This window comes from Cyprinodon tularosa, unplaced genomic scaffold (assembly GCF_016077235.1).
Source record: "Cyprinodon tularosa strain WSP-4 unplaced genomic scaffold, ASM1607723v1 ctg507, whole genome shotgun sequence".
Taxonomy (NCBI): domain Eukaryota; kingdom Metazoa; phylum Chordata; class Actinopteri; order Cyprinodontiformes; family Cyprinodontidae; genus Cyprinodon; species Cyprinodon tularosa.
In genome coordinates, this window is record NW_024039238.1 from 245,211 (window position 1) to 258,872 (window position 13,662).

The 13,662-nt window shown below is 40.3% G+C and overlaps 1 protein-coding gene across 1 annotated transcript in view; it reads right to left on the minus strand.

Moving 5' to 3' along the window:
- Window positions 1–830: 830 nt before the first annotated feature.
- senp3b (SUMO specific peptidase 3b) overlaps window positions 831–13,662 on the minus strand; it is a 33,086-nt gene continuing 20,254 nt past the window's right edge. Inside the window, exons 7-12 of the mRNA XM_038303181.1 lie at window positions 13,163–13,210; window positions 7,382–7,459; window positions 7,153–7,290; window positions 5,080–5,163; window positions 3,228–3,278; window positions 831–1,898 (exon numbers count right to left, since the gene is read on the minus strand). Of these exons, the coding sequence (XP_038159109.1) occupies window positions 1,788–1,898; window positions 3,228–3,278; window positions 5,080–5,163; window positions 7,153–7,290; window positions 7,382–7,459; window positions 13,163–13,210 (510 nt within the window). The 3' untranslated portion in view covers window positions 831–1,787. The remainder of the gene's footprint in view (window positions 1,899–3,227; window positions 3,279–5,079; window positions 5,164–7,152; window positions 7,291–7,381; window positions 7,460–13,162; window positions 13,211–13,662) is intronic.

The window sequence follows — 13,662 nt, forward strand, 5'->3', positions numbered from 1 at the left end:
TTTATTTTTGACTTTTTACTCGTCTCTCCGTTGAATGGAGCCATAAACGCTGCGAGGTGACTTTCCCTTCAGCACTGAACCACAAGCTAACAGGCAACTAGAGCAACAAACACGTGGAGGAGGAACACGCTTTCCTAAGACCCGCCCCCTTCTTCTTCTGATTGGCTAATACTGTTAGTTTCAGAGCGCTCTTCCATTGGCTGACAAACGCAAGACGGATTTTGATTGTCTTTTTTAAATTTATTCACCGTAAATTTATTTGGGTGATTTTTTTTTACCCACGGCCAATCGCTAAGAGACGGATTACCGGATTACTTTAATTCCTGAAAATACAAAATAAAAAGTACAAAAAAAAAAAAAAAAAAAACTATTTTCACAAATTAAACATTTGATGTCACATTATATGTTTACAAGAAACATTTACAAATCTAGGAACTTACGCATATTTTTGACAGTTATATCACCCCATACTGCAGTACCTCCATGGACTCCCGATTTAATCTAGACGGTTACCGATTGCTAGGATAGTTGATTGTGTTTAATGTACGGGATAGCACCCCCCCAGTTCAAATCGTCAACTTTTATTTTCCACCAACTCTGGTTTAAATATAAATAATAATGCATTGCGAGGTTAAAAACACATTTTTTGCCACATATTTTTTATTTTTAAACGAACCAGAATTCATTTTAGAAGATATAGAAAACATCTCTGTTGCATCCACTCAGGAAAAAAAATGCAAAAAACAAAAAGACAGCTATCCACAAGTTTGTCTTTTATTATAAAAAAAGAGAAGAAGAAGAAAGCACTGCAGCTCCATGGAGGGATTCGGTGCTCCTGTTGTGTCGCTGCTGTGGTCCTGACCAAGATGGCTTTTATCAAACAAATACTAAACGGAACATTTGAGGCTCGCTCCAAAAAGAACAAAAAACTAATTTAAAGTTGTTGTTTGTTTTTTTTTACACCATTTGTTTAAGCAATAAGTATATCACCACATTTACTGACAGCAATAAAAACACAAAGAAGATAAATGAAAGGAAAAGGTACCCTTGGTTTTTTTGGTTTTTTTTGAATCAATCTGCTCCGTTTGGACAAAGATGCAGATCAAATTTCCCACGTTTAGATGTTTGCGTTGGTTTCTTTCTACTGAAAAAAGGCAGAAAGTTTCGGGTGCCTAAGTCAGGTAAAAGTGTACTTCAAAAAAAAAAAAGAAAGTAAATGTACAAGAGAGCCGGTTTATGGCAGAGTTCATCAGTTCCATCGTCTGAAATCCTGCAAAAATCACGACGACTTGACCTCTTTAAAAATATATATAACTCACCGAAACGCCACGCTGCTGCTGCGCCTACACGGATGACCACGTCCGAAAGAAGCCTTGGCGTTAATGTTGGATCTGTGGGGGGGGGGCTTGGCCTGCGTAGGTGGACTGAATTAAACGGAAAAACCCGACAGGTTCTGCTTTATTCACAGGCTTACAGAGACCACCTCAGATGGTCGGACACGGTTACATGAAAGCAGGACGATCTGGATTCTCTCTACGCCAACTTCCTGCCGCGGAAGGAAAAGGGAACCGGGACATGTGACCAAACCGTCCCGCCTTAAATGAGTCTGTCGAAAAATTAAGAACTTCAAATAAAAGCGAACAGACGGAACCAGAGAGACGAACCAGACGTCAGATGTCCTGGTAGCCGCCCGCCTGCCTCAGTCCCTGTTAACTTTGAAGATGTTCTGTCGTCCAGCGATCCGCTGGCTCCTCCCGTCCCGCCGCGCGCTCCGGATCCGGGCGCCGTCACAGGATGAGCTTGCAGTGGCACAGTTCTTTGTACATTTGCCTCCTTAGCCGCGGCATGTCCTGCTGCCCAAAGTTAAACGGCTGTCCTAGCGCCAGACACTTGCAGTACTGTGGGAGGAGACAGGAGACGTTAGCGAGGTCAGCAGAGGACATTTCAACAGGCGGCGTCTGTTTCGCCACGACAGGTCTGATCTATAAAACCCTAAACCTCTTCTGTAGTTTGTGGAGTTAAAGTGGGGCCATAAATTTAATTATAATCTGTTACTTTAAACAGCATTTAATACTGAAATAAAATGAAGTTTTTATGCATCCATGTTATACGTTTAATTATAAAAAAAATAGAACATTTTTCCATTTTAAAATCTAAAGTATTTTTTGAAGTAGAGAACAACAATCGTTCAGTTTGGTTTATAGATAATTTCCTGATTCCCATATTTTCTCAAACCCCTGAACTGATGGTTTGTTATTTTCTTTCTTTTTTCTGTCTTAATGTTGGCAGTGGGCTTTAGGCTGCCCTGCAAGGCTTTAAACCTGGGTTTAACCAGAGACTAAGCCATTCTCAAGCACATATCAAGGAGCTCATTTTGAGCCTGGATCCAGATTTATTGTTGATTCTGTTCATGGTGGAGAATCCTGCTTCACAGCAGCAGGTTGAGCCAAACATCCTCTAAATGTGCAGGGTCATCTTTGAGCACGCCATTTCACTTTTCTTTCACCAGTTCACCGCAGTTCTTCCAGCAGTCCACACTTTCTCTGCTCTCTTTTTCTCATGGTCTTCTCCTTCTTTCCCATCGCCCGGCTTGCCACAGGTTTGCCTGCTGTGTCTAAAAGTAGCAGCAGCAGCAACCCAGACTGACAGCTCATTGGCTCATTTGGATCACGTGCAGCCTGGAGCCGGACGCTCCCCAGGGCTTTACCGTATTAACAGGAGAAGAGGGGCAAGGGAAGTTAGACATAAATGTTTTAAATCAGTTTAGGTCTGGATTAAACAGCTGGTGAGTCTGGATCCGGACAGCGATCCGCTAAACCATGACCTCTGTATTCCAGCATCCAGCTGCCATGCACGTGGGCATTGTCAGTTTCACTATAGCTCTGGTGAATTTCAATGGTGAAGTCCTCTGGAAATCTTCAATAATTGTTGTTGATTGCAGATGTGTCTAGTAGTTCCCATTGATTTAGCTTGGAAAGCGGGGAGAATGGCGCTAGGCTAACCGCACCGTGACGTCACTGCTGGAAGATGGCAGGAGGGAGGGGCTACTAGATTTGGGCAAAGATGGCCGCTCCCAGACTCAGTGATCGCAACGAAAAATCATTTTTATTTTTTTCCTGATTAATGCGTATTAGTTTTAGGTATAAATAACGATGCACTGATTATTTCTGGCTTCTCCTTCCAGCTGCAGTTAAAGGAGCAGCTGCTCTTCATCTGCTGGAACTCACCTGCAGCACAAAAGCTCCACAGTCGCTGTCGTTGTTCTGACGGCCCACATTCTGGAAGAGAGAAAACAGCATTTTTCCATCATCCTGATCTCCCCCCGGCCGCTTTCTGCACCCTGCTTCGCCATCACCACGGTTACCGTTCAGCTAACACTATTTACACATGTTCTGCCTCAATACAGTCAGAACGGTTCATGCAGAACCAAAGGTTGCTTTAAACGGCGTCCCTTTGGTTCAGAAACGCCGTAAAATCTGCAGGAACCAGGAGGGAAACGCAAAGAATTTCATAAACTCAGAAATCTGTTTAAATCCAAATTAAATCAGATAATAAAAATACTTATTTTACAACAGCCGACCTAAAACCATGAAGTTATTCCTGATGTTTCATTCCATTATGCTAAATTAACTTGGAATAAATAATCAAAATTAAAATCAGAATCCTTTATTAAACAGGAATAAAAGCTCTAAAGACAAATAACCAAAGGGATGTTTCAATGTTTAGCTGCTGCTAATTAGCTTCATAGCTAAAGGTTCAATCCTGACCTCATCTGATCTAATGTCTTCCTATGGGGGATTGCTTATAGTGTGCAATCCACCATCCTCATTCAGCAGGACACAGATCGTACAGAGATAAATCTGGGGCATAAAAGTTTGTTCAAAAATGTATTTAAACTGAAAAAAAAAATTTAAAAATTATTTGGAAGTTCAAAAAAACTGAAATTTAAACTGCTTTTCAGATTTAGGTTCTGGTTTTAGGCCGTTTCTCCATTGGCCTAAGGGCCGATTGAGCGGCCAGGGCTAACGTTTGCGCGTCTGCGGCGGCCAGGGCTAACGTTAGCGCGGGCTGCAGCGGCCAGGGCTAACGTCAGCCCGTCTGCGGCGGCCAGGGCTAACGTCTGCGCGTCTGCGGCGGCCAGGGCTAACGTCAGCCCGTCTGCGGCGGCCAGGGCTAACGTCAGCCCGTCTGCGGCGGCCAGGGCTAACGTCAGCCCGTCTGCGGCGGCCAGGGCTAACGTCAGCCCGTCTGCGGCGGCCAGGGCTAACGTCAGCCCGTCTGCGGCGGCCAGGGCTAACGTCAGCCCGTCTGCGGCGGCCAGGGCTAACGTCAGCCCATCTGCGGCGGCCAGGGCTAAAGTTAGGGCTAACCCTCTCTCTGCATAGCCGTGTGTAAAGTACCGCTGGCTCTGATGGAGGTTTGATTGTTTTATTTGGCAAAATGTTCATTTGGTTTGTGTTTATCTGAATGTGTTCATTATTATTCCAGCAATAAATGATAAAAGTCATAATTTATTCATATGCAGAGACTATTAATTCCAGACGAGCTTTGAATGTGGGTCCAGGCTTTCCTGGGTTCTTATCAAGAACAGACTTGGCGAGGAAACGAGTCTGTACTCGGGTTCTAGGGAATAAAGAAATGGCCTTAATTTCAAACTGCTGGGCCTCAACTTGGGGGAAGAGTTTAGATGACAGCGTGTGATGATTGACAGCTGATGTACCCCAGCAAAATATTCCAAGATGTTGCATTCAGGGACAGTGGGATTTAAAACACTATTGATATACTGAAAGGAGTTTAAATCATTTTTGTTTCATGCACAGTAAAAATAAAATAAAGATGGTTTTGAACAAACTTTCCAGCCTCCAAAAGCTACGATTCTTGGCTCCAGAACTTTTGATGACTGATTAATAATCTGAACCGATATCATCTAATATTCCACTTTAGATCCGTCAGAAGGACTACGTTTATACATTTGAGATGATAAATTAGTTTTTAGGCGTTTGTAAAGTCTACTGATATGAGATCAGAGGGTGAGGACGCCCCCTGCTGATAGAAGCCGGCACAAAAAAAAACAATCACCATTTTAAAAAATCCTTTCCATCCCGTCAAAAAGTCCCGTTGGTCCTTTTTTACCGCCTCGGCTTGAAGATACTTGGAAATATGCTGGAATGAGAAAAAAACAAATGATGAAATTAAAAGTTTATCAATCATCAAATTTTAAACTATGTTTGGATTAACATTCGCTTTGAGGGGAGAACTTTTTATAGCAAATATCTCTGCAAAGAGGAAGTAATCGGGGGAGAAAAAAGAAATTAAAGCTTCGTTTAAATAAACGATGCCTTTAGTAAATTATTATTTCTAAATAAACAAGCATTAATACAGAAAAATAATCCCCTTAATTGAGCCGTAGATCCTGAATATGATTTTTGGTTCAAATTCCCTTAAATAAAATCTAATTTATGATACTAATCACAGACAGTATGGGGAGAAATTTGTTCCCAAATAGGATTATTTTACAATCTTGATAAATCTCTCGATTATTTCTTCGATGAATTGATTAATAATCGGACTGCCAAAGGTTCCTCAACAATTTTTTATGAAATTAAACTAGGCTAAACTACGAAAAAAAAACATTATTTTTATCTTAAATGCAAAATGTTTATATACATTTTTTAAAATTGTGGTTTAATAATAATAAGTTAGTTGCTCTGTCAGCTAAAGACACGTTTTACAGTCTCTATACTCCAGTTAATGATTACTAAATTAGTTGACGATTGTTTCAATAATCAATTTGATTGTTTCAGCCCTAAACTGAAAGCAAATATTTTTATTTTTTTAAAGAGAATTTGGAAGAGGTTTTGAAATGCAGAATAAAAAATAAACTATAAACTGTCTGCAGAAGTTAAACCAATATTTTCATAAATTTTTTTACATATTCTAAGATTTTATTTTACAGAGTTTAGCTTCTCAAATGTGTTTTTAGATTTTTTTTTCCAGATTTAATCTTTTTTTTTAAATTGTAATAATTTTTTTCAGGTGTCCTGTGAGCGGACCAATGGAAATGCTGTTGCTAACGTCCACACAGGGCAGACTAATTCCTATTGGTCCGTGCACAGGCCACCCAGAGGTGTAAAAGACAATATCAGTAACGCGGGATTTGGAAGGAAATCATTTAGTGAATCAGAAATACTTTAACCCCTTTCCAGGCAGATGTTGCAGATTTGCAACAGCTAAATCCCACTTAGCTAATTACTTTACATCCATATTTTAAGAGCTTTTGTTACTCAGAAGTACAACAGAAGGACTTAGTTGTGCATTTGCAACAAAGTTTCTCTCCAGCTCAGCAGATGACACTGCTGACTCACTTTCAACATGGCTGAGTCACTGAAACAGATTTTCTAAGCACCAAATTCATGTCAGTATCACTACCAATTTTCATTATTTTGAAATCAAAACTACATAAGATGAACCATGAATGCGTATGGATATGACACATGCCAATTAGTAAATTTTATCTCGTCTTGGTTTGTCACCAGTGGCATCTCGATTTCAATGTTGTGGATCCGCAACGTGTGCCCAAACAGATACCAATGGATGCTACATGCTTTATCTACTAGTTAGCCTCTATTTTGAGCAACAGTTTAACAGAAACTGCCTTCTTAAGAGGTTTTGAGATGTCGGTGCAGAAAAAGTTTGAGAAAAAGTTGTCTCTAATTTTGTTAAGAGAATTTTTAGTTTTTTGTTTTGTTTTTGACATTCAAATAAAGTTAACGTTCATATCAGATTAAGTCTTCAGTATTAATTCACCACTCCGGGCCACTGTTGCATATCTGCAACATTCCCAGAATTCATTGCATGTGAAGGTCTCTCTCAAAGATTGTATATTACTACACCATACGATCATTTTCTCCAAATATCAGATTTTTCCTGCAACTACAACTTAATTTGAGCCTGAGAGGGTTAATAATTCCAGAGGGAAATTACTTTTTCCTAGAAATTAGAAAAATAGTGTTTAACATTTTTCCGTTATTAATTAGCCAATTAACCTTTTTCAGATTAAAAGGTTTTTTTTCTCCCCCTTCAATAATATTGGACCACATTTCTCCCCGTATAAAAGCAGGAGGTGAAGGCGCTCCGTGAGTCTCCTCCCACCTTGGGGCAGCGCCTGTTGAGGGTCCGCTGAGAGTCGAAGTAGGTGATGGTGCGACGGGGGATGTCGACGCTGACCAGAGACCAGTGGACCTCCAGGTGGATGGGGATCAGCAGCAGATCTTTCTGGAAGATGTCCACCTGGGAAGAAAGGAGGGGGCATCCATCCAGAGGAAAAGGGACCAAGCAGCTCTATCCATTCTAGATCTACAAACAGAGACTGTTCACTTACATTCTTTGTCCACCGTTTAACTCCTTCATATCCTTTTGTCCTTAGCTTGTCATAAAAGAAGCTGTTGAAGAAGTGGACCTGAGGACAGCAGAGCGAAAAGTTACACCATTTCTTTCCTGATAGCGAAGCTTTAAACTTCATAGATATGAAGGAAAAGAATCTGCGCCACCTCAGGACCGAGTTTAACCATCATCATGGCTGCAGCAGCTAACAACCGTGTCAGGGGGATCGCTCATATGGAAAGTCATTTCATTCCAAAATTAAATGCATAAATTCAGCTTTTAAAGTCGTAGGGAAGCGGCTGTTCCAACCGTCGCATTTCCGAATTCTCCTGAGGAGTGGTGCACGAATTTACACCAGTCAATAAAGCGAATGTGATTGGTCGATTATCAAGGGGGCGGGATTGTTGTGGCGGGAGGTTCACGAGTTTTTGGTTGTGGCCGGTTTGTCGGAAGCATCTTGCTAACCAGTTAGCAACTTAGTGCTACTTGGTCCCAATGGGGACCAAGTAGCACTAAATTGGTGACTTGGGCTACGTTCACATCGCAGTCTGAAGTGACCCAAATCCGATCTTTTTGGCCATATGCTACCTGGATCTGATCTTTTCATGGCTGTCTGAACAACACAGATCCGATTTTTTCCAATGCGACCCAGGCCGCTTGGCTCTGTGGTCCTAAATCCGATACGAATCTGATCTTTTCAAATGCGACCTGTGTGTGAACAGCCAGATCGCATTCATCTGACCTGAACGAGATTAATACCCGACAAAGGTCACTATTCTGCGTGTTGCTACTTAGAAGCGGCAAGAAAAACCACAACCATGGCAGATGATGATGCAGAGAGTAGTATTTATGTTTAGTTGAAACATATTGAAAAGAATGAGTTTTTATGGTTGGAAAACACCGCTAGATGCGCTCCGGCGCTACCATTCATGTTTAATTCCGGGGAAAAAAAGAGCACGCTGGCCTGTGACCTCATTGTGTCCTCTACTGCACATGCGGGACACTTGCGTTGTGTTAGGTTTATTCAATGATGATTATAAAATGAATGTCCGTGTATGCTTATGAAACATTTGTGCGAGGGGATGCTCCACTGTGTCTTGTGATTCAGTCAGGAGACCATCCTGCCTTGTCATTCTGGTGGAGCATTCTGTCTTTATGAACTGATCAATTGTTCTGTCAGAACAAATACTGTTTTGTAACCATGTGTCATGTTCTGTTAATAAAAGACGGCTGCAGGAGAGGGTTCGGAGAAAGAAAGCTTGAAGTTGGGTTGGGCTTTTTCTTTCCGCTCCTGCAGAAGCTGCTTGAATCTCTTTCCTGTGTAGACTCAGTTTCTCTTTTACAAGCCTACATTTTTTTAACCTAACACGTATGTGATCTCCTGTGTAAACTGCAGTCATACAACAAGTCGCATATATTTGGAAATGTGAACGGCAAAGCAAAAAAAAAAAATCAGATTTCACAAAAAAAAATCGGAATTGAGCATTAAGGTGCGAACGCAGCCTTAGAAACGACAGTTTAGTGTCGGAGGTCGTGGATGAGTCTCATCCGTCATCCATTTTTTATTTAGAGGAGGAAAGCGGGGACGAAGATGTTGTGGAAGAGGACGCCAGGGCGGCAGAAGCTTGGTTTGGTGTAGAAGGCTTCCAGCCGTACATGTTTGAGCCCTTGCCTCGCAACGCTGCCAGTTCTGTTAGCTCTACGCCTGCCGAAGACACAGACGTCCATCCCCGTGAACACTGGGACGCAACTCAATGGGAAAGGAAAGGATTCTGATTTCAACCGCTGCGTATATTAGCTGCGACACATGAATCAAGATGCTATGACCGAAAACATTTGATTGACAGATGACCGTTGATATATGATTGGCTGAATTTAGGTGTTCAGGCTGACGTAGAACTAACTGGCCTGCAGAAGATAACGGAAAAACAGATTTTAAGACAGGAATTTTTTTTAAATAGAATTTTTCTAAATTTAGGGACAATATGGTCTGATAAAGAGAACATATATACACATTTATATACATGTTTAAGCCAGAATGATTTAACATTTAAATATAATTGCCCTATAACAGTAAAGGCATGAAAGAGGATTCTGTGGTGGGAGATATGTCTAACAGCTGTTTATTCTTTTATTGTTCACATGTGCCAAAGCTCCCTCCTTCACAAAAGTTCTCCACGCTGGAAACATCTCAGCCGGTAATTACGTATTTCACCTATAGAAGCAGCAAAGAGCCAGGATGCACCTAATCAGCAGGAAATCTCCATCAGAAGAAGAGGTCTCTGGGAGTGCATAATTAACTAAATCAATAAATCAGAATTTTTAAAATAAAGCTTTTACTTCCTACCTTTTTAGGCCATATAATAAATACGATCTAGATTGTTTATATCCCATTTGTCCCTAAGGGCCTACGGATTAAAAGTAATACAGAAAATTTGTGATAAAAAAATTCCATGATGAGAAAATCGCAAGTTAAAGTCTGTTTTTTACTATCAAAAAAATTCGATCCATATAGCTAATGCTAACCATCTTGCTAAGTACCCTAGATTACGCAAATATTTCCAGTGTAGGTACCAGATCTGCATGGGGCCCGCCCCTTCTTATGATGTCATATCACAACTCACAACCTGTATCGCACCCGTTTCCTAAGGATCAAATCTCTTCTGGAGTCTCAACATATTATTTCCTATATTTGCTGTTATTTTACATTTAATCTGTCATCTAAAGTAGCTAAAAGTAGAAAACAATCATCGTTAGTCTGGAAGGAAAGTCCTGCCTTCTAAGACAGACTGAGCTCTGCCATTTAACAAGGAGACACTAAAAGTCTCAGCTTATTTTTATTCTTTTATTAAGATCTGAGGGCAGAGGAGGACAGATGGAACATCTTAATTTTCGTAGAGATTTTAGACCAAGAAAACAGATATTCTATTTGTAGAAAATGAACGGTTGTTGCCTCAAATTTAAAAGTAGGGTAGCTTAATATGGCTAACTGACCGAGCTAGAAGAGGCTAATCTGTTAGCTACTGAGCAAAGCCAGCCATAGCGCTACACAGCTCTCCTCCTTTATATCATGGTCTAACACAGGAGTCTTTAACGTTTTCCAGGCCAAGGGCCCCACACTGATGGTGAGATGGAGCGGGGGCCCCCCCGAATTATATATATGGTATAGGCTTGTCCTGATCCGATCCACGTATCGGATCGGACGCCGATAATGGCAAAAAAAAAATGCGTATCGGCAAAGCATGTAAAAATGCTTGTATTTTGTATTTTCCAGTTTCGCCGCTTGAAACAATCCATTCCACTATTTTGCGCCAGTGTTCCCCGAATCTGGTCCGTATTTTCCAGAACACCTTCAAAACACCCACAGGTCTTTTTGGGTCTGTCTCCCGGCCTAACCATTAAAACAGGTGAATTGGAAGATAGCGGGGAAATGTCAGCCGTGTGGGATTATTTTATCCTGCACGACGTGTAGATGGAGACTAGGTGTGGAGGACATTGGGGAGTATAAGGCATTTTTGTGTAACTATTATTTGCACTGATTTTTTTAAGCAGTGTCTTTTTTCAAGAGTAGAGTCCTGATTCTAAGTTAATAGACTATTTTCCACTCTTGTCTGTTTTGCATTTTTATTAAAACTTACAGTAATACTTGCACCTTTAACTGTTTACGGTTTTACTGCTCACTGTGCAATATTAGATTGCTATTCATAATTTTGTCAAGTTTGTGTTTATCTCTTAATAAACAGGTAAGTTTGTTGTTACCAATCATTGTGTTTTATTCAATCTCACCTAATTCAGCTGGCTAGATGTTATCAAGAGTACTAAAACCCTTTTTAACTTGAGACTTACAACTAAGGCTAAATACTTTAACTTAAACTTAAATACATGCTCGGATAGGCTGGTATCAGCCAGTATCGGTATCGGATTGGAAGTCCAAAAACAATATCGGTATCGGATCGGAAGTGCAAAAACCTGGATCGGGACATCTCTAATATGGTATAAAATAGTGTTCTATCAAACTGGTCCTAGTCACTCTGTTACAGATGGAGTAATGTAACTAAAGTAATCCCTCCCTGGGATTATTAAAGTATTTCTGATTCCTGGTTGATGGGACAGGTGTTGTGAATGAAACGGTGCCCAGCTTAAAGAGCTCCTGTGTGTCTCTGAATGTGAGCATTGATGACTGAAAGACATCTTCTGCCTCCATTTATCTGTTTACTACAGTCTGTTGGATTCATGTTCATGTGGATTTAAAGACATTTCAATTGGTTGATTAGACTTTTTTTAATATTCCTCCCTGCAATTATTACCACTAAAACTCTGTTGACCCCCATGCAGTACCTCCATGGACCCCCCCGGGGTCGTGAACCCCCTGTTGAAGACCTGCAGTGAAACAGTTACTCTGTTCACCAGAAACGGATTTTATTCTGTTCAGGTAAAACTTCATCTGTCATTAGTCGCACTAAGATGCTCCCAGACAGAGGCCGCGTGATGTTATTGTCGTTGTCTGGGCAACCGCAATATTTTACATCATGTGGCAACGTTCAGCCAATCATGTAGCGTAACGTCACTGGCAGGAAGCAGATCTGGTAGCTGCAGCGGTTTATCAGGATTCTTTTCGGCCATTGATGCTCCAGTTTACACAAAAGAGTGAACAAATAGCTAAAAAAATAAAATCTGCAGCAGCAAACGAGCGTAGGAGTACTTACTCGTGCTTCGGCTTAGTGGAGAACCGCTAGCCAAACATGCGCCAAAGCGTATGAGCTAACGTAAATAATATAGTGGCATCATTGACAACAAACAAGTAGCCAATCCATTATCGACAGTAGCCAAGTGGATTGGCTACTGTTGGTAGGCACTAAGAGGTAAGTGCAAGAACGCCATCCATCAATTAACTCATTTTAGATAAACCTGGACATTTAATTTCTGAGAAAATCCTCTTTAATAAGTTAATGTCAATAAATAAATGTCCCTTTGCAGCAAAAGAAAGAATATATATAAAAAAATACAATCTGAGCCAATTTAATTTCAGATTTATTTATCTCAAGATTCTCTTATTTTCTTTTTTTTTTTATAACAGTTTTATTGAGACTTATTTGTTAAAGTTCCTTTACGTATATCTGGGACTAATAAAACACCCTAAAGTAAAAAAAAAAAATAAAAGTCCTTAAAATACATAAAAGAAAAATAAACAAAATATCAAAAATTAGGAAACAAATTCATGTTTAGAAATATAAATGATGTTTAGAGTAATAAATCTTTAAATGCAAAAAATTATCCTGAAGTAAATAAAATAAATGACAAACTAAAATGTATATTTTAAAAATATATTCAGTTTAACTTTATTAAGGACATTTATTTATCGGAAGGATGTTTTATTATTTAATCAAATCTGAAGAATTTTTTTCTTTTTTTTTTTCCATAGTTTCACTTTTCGTGTAGAAAATATTTAGCTGAATTGGAAACAAAACGGAGTCAAAATTCTTTTAAACACCACCTGTGAATTTAAAATGTTTTTATTGCCGTCATGCAGGCGGTAAAAGCAGATTAACGTTTTAACTTCTGCTAAACCTTCACTCTGATCTCCAAACATGAGCTGAAAACGCAGGCAGTCGAGTCGCTCCTGAACGCTCCTCTCAATAGGCGTAACACTTAGGAAGCTCTACTTTCCGTTTTGATGTGAACACACCGTAAGACGTCCCAGTAAATGGAAAACCGGAGCCTGAGCTCAGGCGACACGTGAAAGGAGAGAAGAGGAGGAAAGCTGCTCCATGGCTCCTACCTTGTCTGGAACGGAATCCATGACCAGATCTCCATACATGTTCATAATCTACACAGAAACACAGCAGGAAGAGAAAACAGGAGATTAACTCAGCAATCCTGAGTAATAAAAACACAAAGAAACAGATGAAAACTGAATAACAGACAAAAACTCTACAAAGAAAACTAATAGTTAATGGATAATTTAAACAAATGATCTATCTCTATAGTTCTGCTGCTATAGGCTTAGGCTGCTGGAGGACATAGGGACCCCTTTTTCATCATTCTGCTTCATTCTATCTCTATTCTCCCACTCTGCAGAATCTGTTAGTTCAATCTCTAACGTTCTGCTCTCTCTGCTTTTTCTCATAGTAGCTTCATCTGGTCTGTTCCTGTTTGGCTGTGACTCCATCCTGGAGAGAAATATCAGCTGTGCTGCTGCCATCAACACCTTTGTTTCTAGATGTTGGAGCTTGGCCTGTTTTCCAGTGTAGTCCTGTTTCTCTGACTGTGACTAACTGG